The sequence below is a fragment of the Corticium candelabrum genome, chromosome 8 (assembly GCF_963422355.1).
Source record: "Corticium candelabrum chromosome 8, ooCorCand1.1, whole genome shotgun sequence".
NCBI classification, from domain to species: domain Eukaryota; kingdom Metazoa; phylum Porifera; class Homoscleromorpha; order Homosclerophorida; family Plakinidae; genus Corticium; species Corticium candelabrum.
Window position 1 is genome coordinate 5,856,187 of NC_085092.1, and position 19,107 is coordinate 5,875,293.

General features: G+C 41.0%; 3 protein-coding genes across 3 annotated transcripts in view; all 3 read right to left on the reverse strand.

Annotated features, from left to right (window-relative positions):
- LOC134183134 (microtubule-associated tyrosine carboxypeptidase-like) overlaps positions 1–466 on the reverse strand; it is a 5,250-nt gene extending 4,784 nt beyond the window's left edge. The window contains exon 1 of the mRNA XM_062650601.1: positions 1–466. This exon is cut by the window's left edge and continues 248 nt beyond it. Within this exon, the coding sequence (XP_062506585.1) occupies positions 1–250 (250 nt within the window). The 5' untranslated portion in view covers positions 251–466.
- A 703-nt stretch (positions 467–1,169) lies between these two features.
- LOC134183223 (uncharacterized) lies at positions 1,170–9,504 on the reverse strand. Its single transcript, XM_062650700.1, has 21 exons — positions 9,432–9,504; positions 9,280–9,361; positions 8,863–8,957; positions 8,171–8,250; positions 7,648–7,701; positions 7,216–7,314; positions 7,126–7,156; positions 6,861–6,918; positions 6,729–6,795; positions 6,401–6,430; positions 6,199–6,327; positions 4,887–5,000; positions 4,798–4,823; positions 4,490–4,592; positions 4,323–4,427; positions 4,089–4,247; positions 3,756–3,860; positions 2,590–2,785; positions 1,553–2,377; positions 1,397–1,485; positions 1,170–1,334 (listed from the first exon to the last, which is right to left on the reverse strand). Exons 1-21 carry the CDS (start codon positions 9,493–9,495, stop codon positions 1,236–1,238), a joined length of 2,610 nt encoding a protein of 869 aa, XP_062506684.1. The 5' UTR covers positions 9,496–9,504; the 3' UTR covers positions 1,170–1,235.
- Positions 9,505–10,247: 743 nt separating this feature from the next.
- LOC134182944 (uncharacterized) lies at positions 10,248–18,818 on the reverse strand. Its single transcript, XM_062650385.1, has 9 exons — positions 18,757–18,818; positions 18,625–18,697; positions 17,953–18,042; positions 17,846–17,896; positions 15,824–15,937; positions 14,728–14,838; positions 14,584–14,659; positions 10,817–13,054; positions 10,248–10,726 (listed from the first exon to the last, which is right to left on the reverse strand). Exons 1-9 carry the CDS (start codon positions 18,816–18,818, stop codon positions 10,395–10,397), a joined length of 3,147 nt encoding a protein of 1,048 aa, XP_062506369.1. The 3' UTR covers positions 10,248–10,394.
- Positions 18,819–19,107: the final 289 nt, after the last annotated feature.

Consider the following 19,107-nt stretch of genomic DNA (forward strand, 5'->3'; position numbering starts at 1 on the left):
GCCTCTTCTCTGCGGCCTCGTTCAGCGGCTTGACGCGCGACAATACGTTCCCCCTCCATTTCTTTGACTTCTTCTCGCAAATCGGATCAGTTAGAGGCGGTAAACTCGTTACTGACGTCGCATGGATGTCGCCGGACGACGGCCGCAAGTGTCGATCCCCGAGAGGGGGGCCGTCGTCGCGAGGACAAGGCGGTAGGACGAGGGATGTCGTCGAGGCGCATGTGAAACGTTGGGTTGACGCCTTGTCCATGTCGGACTGGGGGGACGATCCGACAAGAGAGGTGACCGCAGGCTATTTATCGGCCGCCTAGAAACGCGCGTTGACACAGTGACGAGATCCCGGAGGTGTGTGATAAATGACGACATATCCGGGACCTAACTATCAAATTCTAGCGCCTCTTGTATCTAGCTAGTACGTACATTCTTACTGAAGGGAGCTACTGTATTTATACTGTGTTAGCAAATACGCTTACCGAGAAAGAAAAAACTTGTAGAAAACGAGTAGGCAAACCCTTTCTATCCCGGATGTGGAGTCTGACGCGCGGAGAAGAGTCTGGCTACGCGAGGCTAAATCATCGTTTTTGATTTTAAAATTAACTTTTGTTTTAAAATCTTTTATAATTTAAAATTTAATTTAATTTAAAATTAAAATAAATTATTTTAAATTAATCAAATTTAATTAGTTAATATAAAATTTGGGAAGACTTCTGGTGGAGGAAGACAGTGGAATTCACTGACTTCATAATTGATCTGTTGGGTAGTTTTGAGTAGTTGGACCTGTTGAGATGTGGGTGGTATATGGATATAATAACTAATATATTATATTACATAAAAAATTAAAATTAAAATTAAAAGTAAAAATTCAATTAAAATTTATTCTAAATTAAAATTACAATAAAATATTTTAGTTAGGCTATTAATTTCAACATTTGCAATATATTAATTAATTAATTAATATAATACTTAACCTTGTTTCAGCAATTAAGATTTTACTACAATACTTTGTATCCGGGTATTTGTTACTTTGTATCCGGGTATTCGTTACCTTGTATCCGGGTATTCGTTACCTTGTATCCGGGTATTCGTTTCCCTGTATCCGGGTATTTGTTACTTCGTATCCGGGTATTCGTTACTTTGTATTCGGGTATTCGTTGTTTGCAATTTCAAACTGCCCGGATTACCACATATATTTAAATCACATTAATTAATTAATAGCAACAACAGACAAAGTAACTTTAGTTCGTGACATCCATCCTTCTCTTTCTGTTCTTCACGTTCACCTTTGAATAATAATGAACACCAACTTTCTTTACTCTCGTTTGTCGAAGATTTTGCTGTAAGACAAAACCAAATCACAATGACGTCATAACCATTTGTATTGACCCTTCCTTTTTACCTTGGATACAACACCAGCTTCTCGAGCCATTTGTACTTCATCTTCAAATCCACGTTGACGTTTAGTTTTCTTTGTCATTTTCTTAGGAACTGAATAGAAGTACAAAAGACATGAGCTACAGATTGAGTGTATGTGATGACATGCAAATAAGCATGCCTGTCTGGTTCTTTAACTTCTTGCTTGACTGTTTCTTCCGTCCAACGTCAGCTACATCAACAACCTCCACCATCGTGCTGTCGTATGCCAACCCACTGTGAGTAGATTGTTGCTCAATTGAAGGCATCACTACAGTATGTTGATTTGCTTTTCGTTTCTTTGTGTCCTGTGACTCAACCGACATCATAAAGTCATCATCGTCAAACACCCTGTCTTTATCATCAACACTACTATTTGATATCAACTTTTTCCTCTTTCTTCTACCAGGTGTTGTAGATTTTAACTGATACTCGTCTGGTTGTGGTGATGCCTGTAAGGTGAGTCCATGTGTGGTGACTTCATTCGTTTCGGGCACGTCAACTTTCATGTAATCAGCATGCTGTTGAGTCAATGCATCATTCTGTCTGTCAGATACAAAGCTGTTGTCCTCACATGAATCGCTACCATCAGACGATACAGCAGCAATTGCATTGATGTCATTGGACTTGACTGTCTGTTCATTGTTGTCGTGATTCTCGTTCTCATTGGCTTCACAATCGTCCTCACTCTTACCGATCGAATTTGCACTGTCGTCTGTCTCAGACTCGTCTGTCTCGGATTCGTCTTCTGACAAATCGGGCAGTTCTGTGACTTCCACAGATTTCCAGATAGCATCGTCAAATAGTCCGCCCGGAGGCTCTAGATCACTACTGTGAAACGAAGGAGCAACTGATAACTGACTTAAATCCTGTCTGACAGCAGGCGTATTTGACTGTTTGGCAGCAGCTGGATGATCGTCTCGATGAGTTTCTGTATTTTGTTTAGGCTCATCATCAGTAACAACAGCTAAAATACACAAAAGTAGTTAACTGAGTTAACCAAAACTTCACACCTCATGTACTGTCCTTAACGCGCGCATGTAAGCTCCGCCTATTTAGCGCGCGTTAAGAGAAGCATGACTACAATATACACACGAGATTCTATCATTGTATTGAATAACTGCCTGTCTCACACGTCAATCACATCAATGCATTAATTGTATTGCAAAACGGTCTTACCAGAATGTTGATGTGTGTCGTCGTGAGTAGCAGGTTTGTCACTTTGCTCATCGCTTGCTGTTGTCTCCATGTGTGTCTCTGACTCCATGTCGTGACTCAATTGCTCAATCGTGTCATCACTCTGAGTCTCGTCCCTCTTTTCGGTCTCTTCAGCTGAAACAAATGCTATCGGCTTGGGAGGTTCCCCTGCAGCTGTCTGACACAGAACAAAATAATGAGAAATGTCACACAGACACACACACACACACACACACACACACACACACACACACACACACACACGTGCACACAGACAGACAGACAGACAGACAGACAGACAGACAGACAAACACAGACACAGACACAGACAGACAGACAGACAAACACACACACACACACACACACACACACACACACACACAAATGGACAAATGCCACGCCCTCCACGTCATTTGTAAATGACGTCAACCTTAATTAAGGTCAGCTGCGGAGATAGCTCCCCTGTCTCTAGAGACAGGGCCTCCATGCGCTACGTGGAGGCTTACGGCAAGCGATAAAATCCACCTGGAGCTTGGCCAAAGTCATCCAGGGGCACTGACTATAGTGCAGCTCTGGGACTGGACACCAAGGCCCATAAGTACCCGTCTCCTGCATAATGGTACTGCCAAGCCAGCAGTCATGTCCACCTCAGTCAATGACCAGGTACTCATTTATACTCCTGAATCGAGAGAAGCAATTGTGTGTAAGTTTCTTGCTTAAGTTAAGGAAATTATGCCATAGCTCGCCATCACTGTGACTTGAACCTGCAACCCTGCAAGGTCCCGAATGTTTTCATTCTCCAAATGCACTCTCTAACCAATTGAGCTACAGCACACACACACACGCACACACAACACACAATTGTCCGCGTGCACACACACACACACACATGCACACACACACACACACACACACACACACACACACACACACACACACACACACACACACATGCGCGCACACACACATACACACACACACACACGCGAATAGAATTAATTACGAAAAAAATGATGAACAATAAAACAACAAAATCCACAAACAATAGCTAAAATGTTGCAGACAAACATGTTGCAAATATTCATGAGAATTATGTGTATGTGTAGTTAAGTATGATACTATCTATCAACACAAAATTTTCTACCTACCTCTTGCTCTTCACTGCTTGGAGGCTTTACAAAGAAAGGTATCTTGCCTCTTTGCCAATCATTTAACACCATTTTAGCAACAGTATCAACATCCGGTTCACCTCCCTACAAAATGCATAAACATTTAAGATAATTTAGACTATTGTATTGGAGGGATGCATCTCACAATACATTAGACTATTGTATTGGAGGGATGCATCTCACAATACATTAAACTATTGTATTGGCGGGATGCATCTCACAATACATTGGACTATTGTATTGGAAAGAAGCATCTCTCAATACATTAGATTAATAAAAACTGCATTTCTCATTATCAGATTCATTCCAAACCTTCAATAATCTTCCTGATCTCTTTGCCAGTTTCTCCATAAAGTCAGTCGCATCATCCCAACTATCAATCTTGTATGTCGCTTGAACATAATCGCGTTTCACTCTCTCCAAAACGGCAGGAATAAAATCGCTTGGCGACTTTACATTCTCCACCCTCACCTGAAGAGACAACATAACCACAAAAATTCAAATCGATGATATAAGAGATGCAAACGGTAGTCACATGTGACGTACCACACCCTTGAGAACAATGTCAGTTTCTGAATCATTTGATGGGTAGACAACTCCTGGACAATCAATGAGATAGATACGTCTCATCAAGGTAATATATTGCCACACCTACAATATATAAATATATTACCAAAAATCAATAAATTACAAAACTATTTAGTAAAAGTTACTTTTGTTTCTCCTGCAATGGGGGCCACACTGCAAACCTTTTTGCTTCTAAGAGTGTTGATAATGGAGCTTTTGCCGACATTGGGATATCCAATAAATCCAATACTGAAGAAAGAGTAGAATTGAGGTTGATGAGGTGTGCTGTTAGTCACGTGATAACACACACACACACACACACACACACACACACACACACACACACACACACACACACACACACACACACACACACAAACAAACAAACAAACACACACACACACACACACACACACACACACAATGGACTAACCAAACAGACCAATTTACCAACCTGATCTGCTTCTTGTCTTTATGCAACTGAATATGAAGAACACATCAACATCATGTCAACCACAAATTACCAGCAAGCAACATGTCAACCTTCCCAAATTGTCTCAGCAATTGAATAAGAGCTCCTTTGCCAAATGAGTTGGTCAAACTTGCATGAAATGCAAGAGTTGGAAATTCAGCAGACAAAATTTGAATCCACCGAGTCTAACACAAAGATAATAGCTACTTCACAATGACATCAGATATAACGTGATGTTAGCCATGGCTATGGTTACCTTTCAAAATATGACATTGTCTTCCTGTATTCGTCTGTTCATCTGTCAGTCTGTTTGTTCATCTGTCAGTCTGTTTGTTCATCTGTCCATTTCTTGTGTGCTTGGCAGTTTGTCTGTCCATCTGTCTGCTTGTCCGTACGTCTATCGGTTGTCTGTCTGTTTGTCACTATGTCTGTCCAGGTCTCCACTTGTCTGTTTGAAATTTTGTCCATCTGTTCACAAGTCTGTATATCCACTACTCACATGTCACTACGTCTATCATACACACTACCAACGTCCCTCTAAATGTTCACTCCACCATGACACACAAAATTGCTGTAGAAAGGTTGGTATACACACACTGCAAATATGTTCAGCGACTCCACAGGTATTTACAATGTGTATGTGGTCGATCCAAGATATCTTTCCACATACCACTCAGTATCGACTTAGGCTTGTAGGAAATGGCAGTAAGTGAAGTAAGAACTGCGCATGCTCAAACCATCACATGATTATTACTTTCCTATTTCAATCAAACAGTCTGATTTTACATCAAAAGATCCAAGCATCATAAATTTAGTTGGTCTAGCCTAACTGTCTGCCTGTAAGTCTGACCATCTATAATCTACCATCAACTGCTATATGTTTAATAAACCGTGGACCAGGAAATTTTGGTGACGTTAATATTTGGCGAACTACTCCAAATTGTCTATTTCTAATGTTTGGCAAATATTAATTTTGGTGATATGCAGCTCTAGTGAGCCTGTTTTCTGCAGTACCTCCCAATTCTGGCATTTACCTTTAGTGTGTACTCATAATAGTTCACAAATGCACGTGACTTGTCAGAGGATCCGGAGCTCTGTGACCAAACACAACTTACGTCATTGTTGGCTCGTTCTACTTCCCGCCTCGGACAAGGAAAATGGTCCACATATTGGGAGCGTCGGAAGCAAAAGACGTTCTATTGTTTGAATGTACCTGTGCAGCACCATCTTTGTAACAATGGATGTGCACACGTGCAACAAAACATTTGACAAATTTAGTGAATTCTCATTTTGGCTATTCACTCGCCAATCACCAAATTAAAACTGTCACCAACATTTCCCGGTCTACGGTATAATACAAAATCACATACACTTGTTACATACCGTCACCCAAGTTGGAATAAGATCACATTTGTTTAGTAAGAATATGAGATGTTTATGTTGCTTCTCCTTCGTCATGTATGTCTCAATATGTTTTGATCGTGTGCCAAGCGGGTCTCGAGCATCGAGCACCTAAATACAACAGAAATGCTTCATGTGTTAACATCATGAGAGTCAACAGAAGAGAGAGACAAGTCAAACTCACTTGCACAACAACATCTGATGAGTCAATAACCTGAAACGACAAATTTGATCACAAACTTGTAAAGAGTGAAAATGTAATTAGATTATCTGTCCATCTGTCTGTCTGTCTGTCTATCTGTCTGTCTGTCTGTCAATGTCCGTCTGTCTGTCCATCTGGCTGTCTGCCTGTCTCTCCATCTGTCTGTCTGTCTGTCTATCTGTCAATGTCCATCTGTCTGTCTGTCTGTCTATCTGTCAATGTTCATCTGTCTGTCTGCCTGTCTATCCATCTGTCTGTCTGTCTGTCTGTCCGTCATGACTCACACACAATAGACCATCTAACTCATCACCTTGTAAAGCTCATTCCATATCCGTTTTGATTGCCCCTTACTAAACACTGGATGCTTGGCCTCTTCCCTATGCTCACAAAAGCACAAACACACGTACACAATGGAACAAAGGAACAAGACAGACCACCCAACCTCACGTCTTCCTTTGTGTCATCAATGAGATTTTTGTCTTTCTCTTTGTCATAATTAACTGAAAGAGGAACCACAGTACAAGAAGATAGTGACACACATGAATATATGCACACACACACACACACACACACACACACACACACACACACACACACACACACACACACACACACACACACACACACACACACACACACACACACACACACACACACACACACACACACACACACACAATACAAACAGAATTCGGTCACTCCCTTACCTCCTGATGCCTCCACTGTATCCAAATAATCCTTATATACACAACAACACTACAACTACAGTCTGCCATACTTTCATTATCTACAGAAACCTGAAGATCACCAGCCGTCAGTCTCGGCCGCTTTCTTTGCGCCTTCTTGCCAAACGTGTTCTCAAACGGTTCCGTGTCAAGGAGATGCACTCGCGCATGCTAAACATAAAAATAATAAACAACAAACACGCATTTGTGCACCTATAAACATCTGCATTGCTGTTGACAGAAACACACAACTCAATTTGCACTCGTCCTATTCGTTTCTTGTATCTGATATTCAATCGTTGGCTCCAGTATTCAATCAATTGGAAAATCAGATGAATGTGTAACAACAAATGGATAAATGGTTTTTGACTACTGTAACTGTAATTGTGCTCCACGTGTCTGCTAATGCATGCAATATTGCCATGCCCAAATTTGCCACACCCCATAACGCGCATTAAGTCTGGCCGAACATCAAGTCCTTTCTATGCTTCAATATCATCTCACCTTTGCTTTCTCTTGCAATAAAGACACGGGCAGTTTCGACGGTCGCATGACAACCTGCACATAATAAACAAAACATATTAGACTCAAGCCAGTCTCTCCCCGCTCCTGCCATTTCTGTGTGCACGTTTGACACGTGCCTGAATCATCTGAATCGCATGACTGAAGAGTAGTGACCCAAGATGCGTTCATACAAGCCTGTCTTCAAACTCAAAGTAGTACAGTAGGCGGGGAGCTTCGGGAACAGGCAAGCAGGACGAGACCAAAGAGGCGAAGACAAACGCCGAAAGGCGAGAGAAGACAGACTCAATGGTGACGTTAGCACACGGAAACAGACAAAGGGAAGAGAGGGAAAGATCAGGCTTGGGCCAGACTTGCGTAGTTTGTGTGTGTTACTGTACGTGGAGTGACACTGAAAGAATGCTGCATGGTCTGGTTGCCAAATGAATAAATTCCGCGGCGTTCTTTCGAGAAAATATGGTAAACGTTGAAAGGCAGACAGACAAGTGATGGAATTAATGCAAACCTTATAAGGGTCCTTCATCACTTTACCCATTTCATCCTGAAACTTTTGAAGAGCCGATTGACCAACGATCCTCGTGTTTCCTATAGGAATGATACGAAGGGCACATTAACATATGAACAACAAAATAATCTTAAATGTAACTAAAGGTAAGACACTAGAAATAAAACAGTAATGTCTGTACATTTTCTGTCTGTCTGTTTGCTTTTCCATCTGCCTGTCTGTCCAGCTGTCTGTCCAGGGGCAACGGAGTGAGTCACAAGTTGGGGGACAAGAAAGGACATCACAGTACATATAGGGTGATCTTTCAGTAGGCATTTCTTGCCGGGAAGCGCTTTCTAATGTTGAACTTTATTAACTTATACACTCTTCTTTAGACACCAGAAAGTGCTTATACACTGAACCCTGTCATATTGGAATGTAAAAATTCAAATATTTTTCTTCCAAAATTTCTTGTTGTTGATCATCAAGTTGGGGGGAATTGCCCCCTCTTCCCCCAGCTCCGCCGCCACTGCTGTCTGTCTGTTTTCTGTCTGTCTATCCATTATTTGTCTGTCTGCACATTAAAACTTAAACAAAACAACTTAGACCCTTCAGTAAAGTGTGCCATTGTACAATAAAGATTAGATAAAAGTTTTACGTAATTAAGATGATTGTAGCTGTTGTGTGAGACGAATTAATATTGACTGACATACCAAACCAGCGACGATTGGGATCCACTCTTGCTACTGTTCCTGATGCAATCTTTCCTTGGTACTCGGCAGGCTTCACAATGCGGCCTTTTGCATTCCTATGTGAAGAAAAATAAGTCAATAAATGTGTGTGTGTGTGTGTGTGTGTGTGTGTGTGTGTGTGTGTGTGTGTGTGTGTGTGTCTGTGTGTGTGTGTGTGTCTCTGTGTGTGTGTGTGTGTGTGTGTGTGTGTGTGTGTGTGTGTGTGTGTGTGTGTGTGTGTGTGTGTGTGTGTGTGTGTGTGTGTGTGTGTGTGTGTGTGTGTGTGTGTGTGTGTGTGTGTGTGTGTGTGTGTGTGTGTGTGTGTGTGTGTGTGTTTATTGTCTGTCTGTCTGTCTGTCCTAAAATCTCACTTCACAACAACAACGACGAATAATTCACCTAACAGGTTTTCCTGATTTATACATCTTCAACCGTCTAATAGTCGCCTTGTCTCTCTGTCTCGCGTGAGTTTTCATTCTTTCTACACACAACACAGAGATATATAAAAACATTAAATTGAAAACATTAAAGGTTAAATAAATGTTATTCACCTGGATTAGTGCTACTTCCCGACTTGGTAACCGTCGACTTCTCAGACTTTCTCGTTTTTGCCATTTTGTGTAGCGCACGTGCCCAACAGCCTTGAACTTCGGTCCGTTAATCGCGCAAATGCATTGGTACACTACAGTAGAACCCGAAATTACGACCACCTTTAGGACTATGGTTTGTTGGTCCTATTTCTAAGGTGGTCTTTGTTCTAATCTTTGTGGGATAAGCCACACCCACAACACTAGAACCCGGAAGTCAGTTGTAATTAGAACACTGTAGCTGGTCAACACTGTAGATGGTCAACACTGTATATGCCGTGTATAGGTGACTGACAAGGCAACAGACGAGGTTAACTATAGTCAACCAAAGTATCAAAATGTATTGCTCTTGTCTCTTCTTTGCTCCATACTTTATTTGACTCGATTAAATAATAATGTTTAAAATATGATCACAAACCCTATCAGCCACATGCATGTCAAACCATGTTTGCTGTGTTCCATCTCTTTGACGTATCTCTTACATTCTTGACATATACATGATAATGAGCAACTCTCAGTTTGACTGACATCAAACTGCTCATTTAATTAAAACTCTGAGAAATAGCTTATCTGTGTTGATCAAGACTCCAGACCCTAAACTGTCCTCTCAAGTCTATTCAGTGTAACCTTCATCTCTCAATCAGTCTACACCATACTACGGATTCTCATAGAACATGCAAGTTGATTGCTGCACATTGGGACTGCAGGATAGAAATGCTTGTCGTGTGCATGCAATTTATTTGTACAGTTTGGATCACACAGCTGGTACGACTGTAGGACCACACTCAGCAATTCCTATTAATTTGCTGTTGCTCGTTAGCATTGGCATATTACAAACGTTGCAACCATATTTTGCTGCAAAATTGACCACAAAATTGAATGTCAATTATCTTCTCTCATTTCTATGTGATATGTATTCACAGATATTTAGTCACCCCGACTAATAACCTCTACCAAGTCATCACTAAATATATGAGATGCCTTTTGTCTCATGCCCATTTCCAAAAACGTTGAAATTACCAAACGACGTGTTGCTGCTTTGTCCATATTGTCAGCCCACTGAGAGAGTGCAGTGTGAGCCCTTGAGAACGGTTTTGAGTACGAGTCATGTATGACACCAATTTGTGCTGCAGAAAACATTGTTGGTGATAGAACTGCAACAAATTCCTCCCAGTTGTGAGCAACTTGACGAGCTACTTTGACCAACTGGTCAGCACTCAATTTATCATCAAGTTTCGATAAAAGAGCAGCATTAATAGCTGAAATAGAAAAAGAGATGTTTCGATACCATATAAACGTGTAACTACAGTTACAAAAGAATTATAAATGCTTCAAACAGTCACACTCACCTGAGACTTTCATTGAGTCGCTAAACCAGATATCCAAAGTGGGAAATTGCTCTCGTGGCACACGCTCATTCTTCTGGTTCATTAAACCTTTTTGAGATGGATATTTATCAATGCACACAAGAGAATCATCATCTATTGACTGGGCATCTTCAGCTCCAGTTGAGGGAAGCTGAACACAGACAGTGAACTTGAAGCCATCCAATCCTCGTTTCTTGGCCTCATTCAGCTGATCAATCAGAAACTGACGAATGATGCTACATTGATGTTTCAGCTCATGACGAGGAAGAACTTGACGAGGAGAACATACTGTAGCAATGATATAATGCAGTTCATGGTAAACCAGTTCCAGATCAAGCTCAAGATCATCATTCACGTGAAAGACAGCACAGTGTCGTTTCAGTGCTGGACGAAAATGGGCATATTCAGTGGCACAACGAGACACCAAGCGAAAGTACATCGGCTCGGGAGTCGCATCAAACCCGTCAGGACAAAAGATGAGAGATGGAGGGAATTCAGTAGAACCGGCCATTTGCTGCCATGCCAACTTGTTATCATATCTCTGTTCCAGCATGCAAGGAACAAAGAATGACTGTCCAACCTTCACAACAGCCTTCAGCATCTCTGGTGATGTGATCATAGGACAGATGATGTCAAATAGATGCAGCACGTGCAAGATGGACTCAAACTGACTTTCCTTGACACCTTTCTGCAGCAGCAGATAGTGAGCCAATGACCATGACATCATTCCTTCTTCCTTCAATTTCTTCAGATCTTCCCAAAGACCTGGTGGCAAGTTGCTCTTATCAAGGATGGTAACAAAGACAGTGAGAACATTGACCAGCCATTGCCGATCAGTAAAGACCTTCTGATCTAACTCACTCACATCAGAATAAAATGCAATTGTGCTCAAACTTGATAAATACTGCAGTGCCGATCGACATTCTCTTTGTGTCATAATGTCACAGAATTTTCGAGCCAACTCACACACTTCTTCGATGTCGAGTATTTTGCCTTCGTTGTCATCCAGTTGAGACACCCTGCTCAACAATTTATCGAGAACTGCCCATGTCAATGGAATAGCATCTCGTTGACTCCACAGTGACCGCACCATTGCTACAAATATCTCCTTCACTTTCATTAGCACCGGATCCGGACTGCCAGTGCCTGATCGTGTGTTGTCAACACAAAAAGTCAGTTTGTTTGGGTTTTCTTCTGCCAGCATCATGTGACCACCAAACTTGTTCTTCTGTACAATGTCTTGCAATATTTCTTCCTGTTTATCTAAAAACTGTGGATCCATGTCCTTTGTTTTGTCTTGTCTTGTCGACATGGCAAATGTAACTGGTGCTTGATCAATATAACCCTGACCAAGAAAAGGACCACAACCCACTACTGGATGTGCCATCTTGATGGCATTCATGTGATAAGCCAACAGCTCACGTCTCGTCGTAGGGCCAAATCGTGGCACGACCAACTGCTCGCTTCCTTGTTCTGGTCGATACAAACAGTGAGGTATGGCATCTGCAAGACTCTTTGTTCCATCCATCACTATCATGTAAGCGGTTGCACTGTGCTGACTGTTGTCTGCCATCAATGCTGCGTGTGTCATCAGAAACTGCTCTTGACCGCCGCGATCACACACTGTGATCAACATCATATTTTCACTTTCCACTAATGCAGCTTTGTCATGACGCAGCATCTCTGCTAACTTTGCTTGCTCCTCGGTTAATTCTTTAGAAAACAACAAATCGAGTAGCGACTTCCTCAATCCTGTCATGTTGCCTTCTCTTCTAGTTGCTTGTCTGGCGGTCGGTAAACCTACCTTGCTGGTACTACCTGCTGGCTGCTGTTCTACTTCTTGGAATGTCTCTCCAATAGCTACCTCTCCATTGTCATCTTGTGTCTGCTCTGGGGCCTCAATTTGTTGCTGGCTTTCAATAGATGCAAGAAAGCCTCTGACAAGAACTTGATCAATGATCTCTTCTTTCTCTTTTGGTTTCAGTTCCTTCCAGGTTGTGTTTGGACCGCCTCCCGTTCTCATCACTTTCACGTTTGCTCCTCTCGTACTTTCCCTCTTCTCTATAAATGGCTGATCTAGAAAAGCATCTCCCAATGTCGTCTTGCCTGCATCTTCTTCACCAAACATGTCAATGTTCCCTCGCATTATTCGCAACTTCCCCTTCTTGACAGCAACTTCAAAATCGGCCTTAACAGTTGGACCGAGACGATCAATAGCACCTGCAAAGACATGATAATGAAGACACTGGCCTAAAATAACGACTGCATAACAGCTATAACATCACCACACGACAAACATGTACACAGAATGTACAGCAAATAGAGACACACCCTACAGATGTCATCACTGTATGTATCTAAACATCCAACTCTTTGCTACAGTGAGATTATTAAGAGTCTCAATCATGTCGTGTGTCAGCCAAGGCTCATGTGTCAACCACAGCTCGACTGCCAACTGATGGGCACACATGCATCCACCCAATCTACTTGGGCTGCCTTTTTGCAGGATATGTCAGTTTTCACCCTGTTGCATCCATTGTCGCTACCATTGTCTACATACAATTGACCTACCTGTGTTGCAATAGAAATTTCACCAATAAAATAGTACAAGCAATGTTTACCATTGTTTCCATGGTAACACAAAAATATTCAGGGAAATCCCCACAAAGCAAAAGCACACAGGTGTATACAATCAGTGCCTTCTAAACATTTTCAATGTCAAAATCAGGTTCTAGTGTAGAAAACAACACAGCTAGCTCTTCCATCAATTTCTAGGAAGCTTTCTAGACTTGGATCATTGAGTATTAGTCATTGCACACACCGGCGTAGGGTCAGGGGAGGAAGGCTGGGGAAAGTTATAACACCCCAAACATTTTGGGCTTGTCACTCCACGTCCAGAAGAACTTTAAGTTACCGAACAGTCCCCTTAATCTTAGAACAGTATATTGACGATGACGTTGACTATCTCTTTGATAATAGACATCATCATTTCAGTATGGTAAAAAGTGTTGAAAAGTTGTGGCACCATGAAGTGTGTGTGCCCATCACGTGTAAGACATTGATACGCTTTCCAGCAATAGCAGAGTCAAAGAAGACCACATCAAAAAAGCAGAAGCCTATCCACTGGCGTAGCCTCAAGGTGGCTGGGGACTAGGCAGTAGCGCTGTGTTTCCCTCAGATTACCAAAGAGAAATATGAATCTTTGTCCATTACACTGTTTCGGCAATGGCGGACGTTCACACTGTTAAAGTAAAAAGTAAAAAATAAGCGTGGCTTTGCAGTATGATTGATCAGCCCCCAAATTTAAAGAACACGTTGCACTAGTGTTGCACACACACTGATAACATACGTACATGCATGCATCAATTCAATTATTGGATACTGATAGATAACACAGAGCCACTCTTAGTTTTATCTAAAATTTGTAAATCAACTGTTTGATGAATTTCCCATCATTGAAACAAAACATTGAAATAGTATGCAAGAATTTGAATAAACAACTTTCTCTGAATCAGTTACATGGATCTGTTGTGAGTTGCTAAATACGACTAAAATAAATGACTGACAATCTATTCAACAAATTTCTAGATGAGGTGAATTCGCGAGCAAACAAAAAGTCAAATCTTCTAACATAAGGATCCTGTTACTAACTGAATAGCAAAACCATCCATACATTACAGCAGGCTTATAGACATATTAATATCTATGTTGTGTGATATTGTCGTCATTCACTTCATTGTCTCACTTACTGGGAAGTTGAACATCACTCTCTTCAGAAGAACTCTCTGCAACATCTGGTGATGGATTTACAGCTGCAACAGCACTCTAGCATCACACATAAACAAATTATAGTTAATACACAAAATTTACACTACACAACAATCAGATCACACCTTCTCAATACATTCCTTGAGATGGGAAAGAATAGCAGAACGAGTTTCTTTTCTATCGGCCGAATCTGACTGCAACTTTTCTTCTCCTACTTGAATTGCAGTTCTGCCACGCTGTCCAATTAAAGCACAGTGTTATTGGTGCAATAAATGACAGCAGCTCATACCTCACAAGTACACATTCATTAATTAAGTTAAACAACACAAAATATTTAAAAATTCACACAAACTTAATCCAACGTTCTATATCTGTTGTTCCACACAGTAATAAAGACTTTGCTCTATTACTAATCACACATGCATTAAATCAAAGATCACCACTGTGTCAATCATCTCCAATGACCACCTATCCATATCACATGTAGTCATGTGATTGACCCATAAAACTAACTAATTATCCTCAATGTAGTTCAACATTATCAGCAGCAATTAAGCACAAGATCATTATCAGTGTATGTCTTAACTAAATATTGTAAATAACAACATCACTTAACAACTAATATCAATATATACAAACTTCACAATACAAATCACCTCACTTAACATTTCTACTCAACTATGTTTCATAAAGAACACAACATAGTCCATTAGATCAATGACGTCCATTTACAAGCATCTCCAGCAGCTTAGCAAACTGCCATCTGTTCTCTCAAAGCACACACATTCAAACAAGCATATAGCAGGTCAATTTCCACATGCACACTCCACACGTCGACTATAAATTGCTTTCTTTGTATTGCCTGGTCCTCAACACTTTCTGCTTAGAAAATAGATGAATGAACACAATCTCAATTTACTATTGGATTTATCTGTTGACTTTAGAATGCATTACACTGTACAAATGCAAAGAAAGGAATTCCTCAAATCATCACAACTTAAAACTTCACGTCTGTTATTTTAGCACACTTGAGATAAAATGTCAGACGACATTCATATATTATCATCATAGTCTTCAATACTTGCTCTCATCACTGACCCACACATTTAATCATATAATGATAATAACTGCTCACATCTGCCATATCTCACATTGTCTTACATTGGACATCAAAAAACAACTAATACATATTAGCAGAAATTAATTCAAATTTCTACATACATTGTTCTTAGCTGACACATCATAAGCAGAAGATGTTAACAGCTTCACAATTGATAAATAGTCATCAGTAAGATAACTGGCTGAACAGATCACATGTAATGCAGTTGATCCATCCTAAACAATAAACAATTTACATGAGATACAAAAACCAGTAAATAAATCAGAAATTTAAAAAGAAACTAAAATGGCATTCAAACAGCAGCAACTGCCTGCTTTCACAAACATAACAATCTGCAACCTCTCATTAAATAACTACTTAAATAAAAAAATCTTCCGTAAATTGAGTAAACCGCATGGAATCACAGTTTGGTGATAATAATAAGGAAAGAGTATAAGACTGTCTTGTAAACTGATTCTTTCCCTGCAGCGACGTCTAGTGCCATTTACTTGCAACAATCAAATCGAAAGTGATTACCTGAACTTAACAAGCAATCGGATTTCAGCAAAGCACACGACTTTTGTTAGCTAACAAATCAGTTGAAAAGCTTCTACATCTACAGTAGAACTGTTGAAAAGGCAAGGTAACTATATCTACAATACTATGGAGGTTCCTAGTGAGAGTGACCTGCTGTCAGTGAATGAAGCAGTGACTGTCTTCAGCTGTATTCCATTGAAGATTGAACAAGAGCATTCTTTCAAGCAACAGAAATGCTGAAAGCAGTCGCTAGTTAACTTGTTTGAGGCTGCACACAAGTCATCAGCTGGATTGGCTGCAGATGTGTAGTGACAACACCATTTCATTTAATGATAGCTGGCACCTCAACTGGTGCCGTGTATGTATTTGACAGTCACAGCCATGGACCATTCGCTGGAGCACTGAATGAGTTGGAGCTTAGCCTCACAAGCCAGGCTCTTCCGCACAGTCACTGAGCTAAACACATGTAAATCACGCGAGGAGCAGCTTTGTTGAAATTGCTGTAGGAAATATATTTATATTTACTGCATACGAGACATACAGAGTTTACAGTATTATGACCCTCAAACTTCTGGTTAGAGCATCCAAACTTCCATAAACACTTCATACGCATACATGTAGTCTACTGTATACATCCTGCAAGTCTAACGTTTGCATGTTCTGACATTTAACGCTGGCTGTGGGCTCGAGTGAAGAGATACACAGCTGCTCACAACACTGACTTCACCACGACTGAAATTGAAAGACTTGCGATGGAAGAAACTAATGAAGTCATGCGACAGGACAAAAAAGCTGTGGGAACAACATAATTTGAGATGTTGAGAAATATTACAAAAAAACTGATGAAATCGTCGATGCTGCCGTGGGCCGAGTAATATTGCCATCAAGTAGTCTCATGTAGCCAGCCTTTCTCTGTCGTCAAAACTTTAAAAAGAGGATAGAGCTAGGTACATGTGACTAAATTTAGTTTTGTATGAAGATGGCTCATCTGACAACAGTGACGACACCTAACATAGATCATTCCTCTCTTCACTGAGGCAGAGAGTAACATGTTGAAATATTTACATAAGAGCACTCTACCAGTAGCAGTATGAAACTAAAATACAAAATTTTTGTTATTATTATGTAATTACTTAGCCATATAGTTCTGCCGGCATCTGTGATTCCAAATTTTAGTGGTGAACTATGCATTGTTGGGTTAAAAAGGTGGAGTTAGTTTGCATTTACATAGCTAATTGTAAATCTACGCTTGAATAGGTGATCATATAGAATAGATCATAGAATAGGTAATCTGACTCTCTGCTTTGACAAAAGCTTTCTAAACAATATGATATGGGCAACTGCTCTCAGGGGCGTCACACTGCCTAAATTTTTTGCTCAATGAGTAGTTGGACTTTAGTTGAGCAGATCATCCATACACACTGTGGAGGAAAACCAAACTGCATTGCAGTCATGTTAAACGAACACTTCATACCATCACAGGCCCATGCAAATCCTCCCACGTCACAAGCAACAGTTTGAATGTCACCACAAAATATGTTACATACAAACAAACTTACATTAGTTGTTGCTGCTTTGTTGCACTTTGATTGAATGAGACGTTGTACTTTAGGTAAGTGAAAATTACCACATGCCCTGAGAAATGGTGTGTAGCCAGCCTAAACAATTTGAAACAATAACTACAAGTCAGTACAAGTAATGTTAACAGTAAAACCTCATCACGATCTTCAGTGTTGAGACCAATGCTCAACAAATAATCAATAACCTCAACATTATCAGCAACGTGTAGAGCTGTCCCTCCATCCTGTAGTTGACACACAATGTTAGAAGAACATTTAACAGTATAATACTAACTGCACTGCATGAAAACACACATTTACAGCAGACATAGCCTCGTCCCAGACTCTCTTGTGCTGGTCTTGTCTGGTGCTCGTATAACAATTCTCTCGTGCTTGGAATTGTCATACAGGCACAGGACAAGAATACCGCAAGAGAGTCTGGGAACAAGGCTACACAACTGCATAAAGAACAAACGTTTAGATAAGTCAAGTCAATCTAGCATACATACAAGTATTTTGTTAATTAATACAAATGGTTAGTTTACATAGTAAACGTGCGTTAACATCAGGAGTAGAAGATTACAGAAGTTAGCCGAACCTTTGTAATGTTAATAATAGCTAGCGGTTAAACTATGTATTAATAAAAATGACTGTGACAACACGTTGCATTGTTCGGTTAGCATTGTATAGCTGGTAGCTTTCTTAATATGAGTAAGCACACTAGTCGTTCAACCCAACGACCATCGTCCCTCACTTTTCCTCAGTCTCCGGAAGAAATTGCTTTGCTATCAGACAAGTCAATTCACTTGCTCCTAAAGCAATATCACCTTGTCTCCACCGATTCCAGGCGGGAACGGATCAAGCAACTGTCCGCTGTTCTCTTTTCTACTGATGGAGCGACTACAACAACTACAAAGCCGGCAGCAGCTCTACACAGCGGTGACGACGGAAACGCCTACCATGGCCACGCAAATCGACAGCACATCGCTAGAGACTGTGATCCAGTCAGCAGTACAAGCATCGGTACCTGCCATGTCTGAAGCTATTCGTCCCATGCTCAGTCATCGAGATCCAGGTCAGGCTCTTCCCGTCACACTACATGGAAGGGCCATATCCGAACGCAGAGTCGAAAACATGGGAACCGGAACAACGACAGCAGCCGCAGCTCTCGCTCATCATCAAGGTCCCAATCACCATACACACGACAGTCTAGATCGCCCAGTCGCCGTTCCCGCACCAGGGTTCTCGCTACGTGGGTCGGCGCGGGTCGGACGAGCCCACAGTTGCTGGTTTCCGCCCCACCAGCGGCC

Excerpts from the sequence above, each read along its gene's own strand:
- LOC134183223 (XM_062650700.1), bottom strand. The coding sequence starts at position 9,495 with ATGGCAAAAACGAGAAAGTCTGAGAAGTCGACGGTTACCAAGTCGGGA. Across the intron at positions 3,861-4,088 it reads GATCAGGAAGATTATTGAAG|GGAGGTGAACCGGATGTTGA; the intron begins GTTTGGAATGAA and ends TGCATTTTGTAG. Across the intron at positions 1,486-1,552 it reads GAAGTTAAAGAACCAGACAG|TTCCTAAGAAAATGACAAAG; the intron begins GCATGCTTATTT and ends ACTTCTATTCAG.
- LOC134182944 (XM_062650385.1), bottom strand. The coding sequence starts at position 18,818 with ATGCTTGTACTGCTGACTGGATCACAGTCTCTAGCGATGTGCTGTCGA. Across the intron at positions 18,698-18,756 it reads TGTCGATTTGCGTGGCCATG|TCGCTCCATCAGTAGAAAAG; the intron begins GTAGGCGTTTCC and ends TAGTTGTTGTAG. Across the intron at positions 10,727-10,816 it reads CGACTCAATGAAAGTCTCAG|CTATTAATGCTGCTCTTTTA; the intron begins GTGAGTGTGACT and ends TTTCTATTTCAG.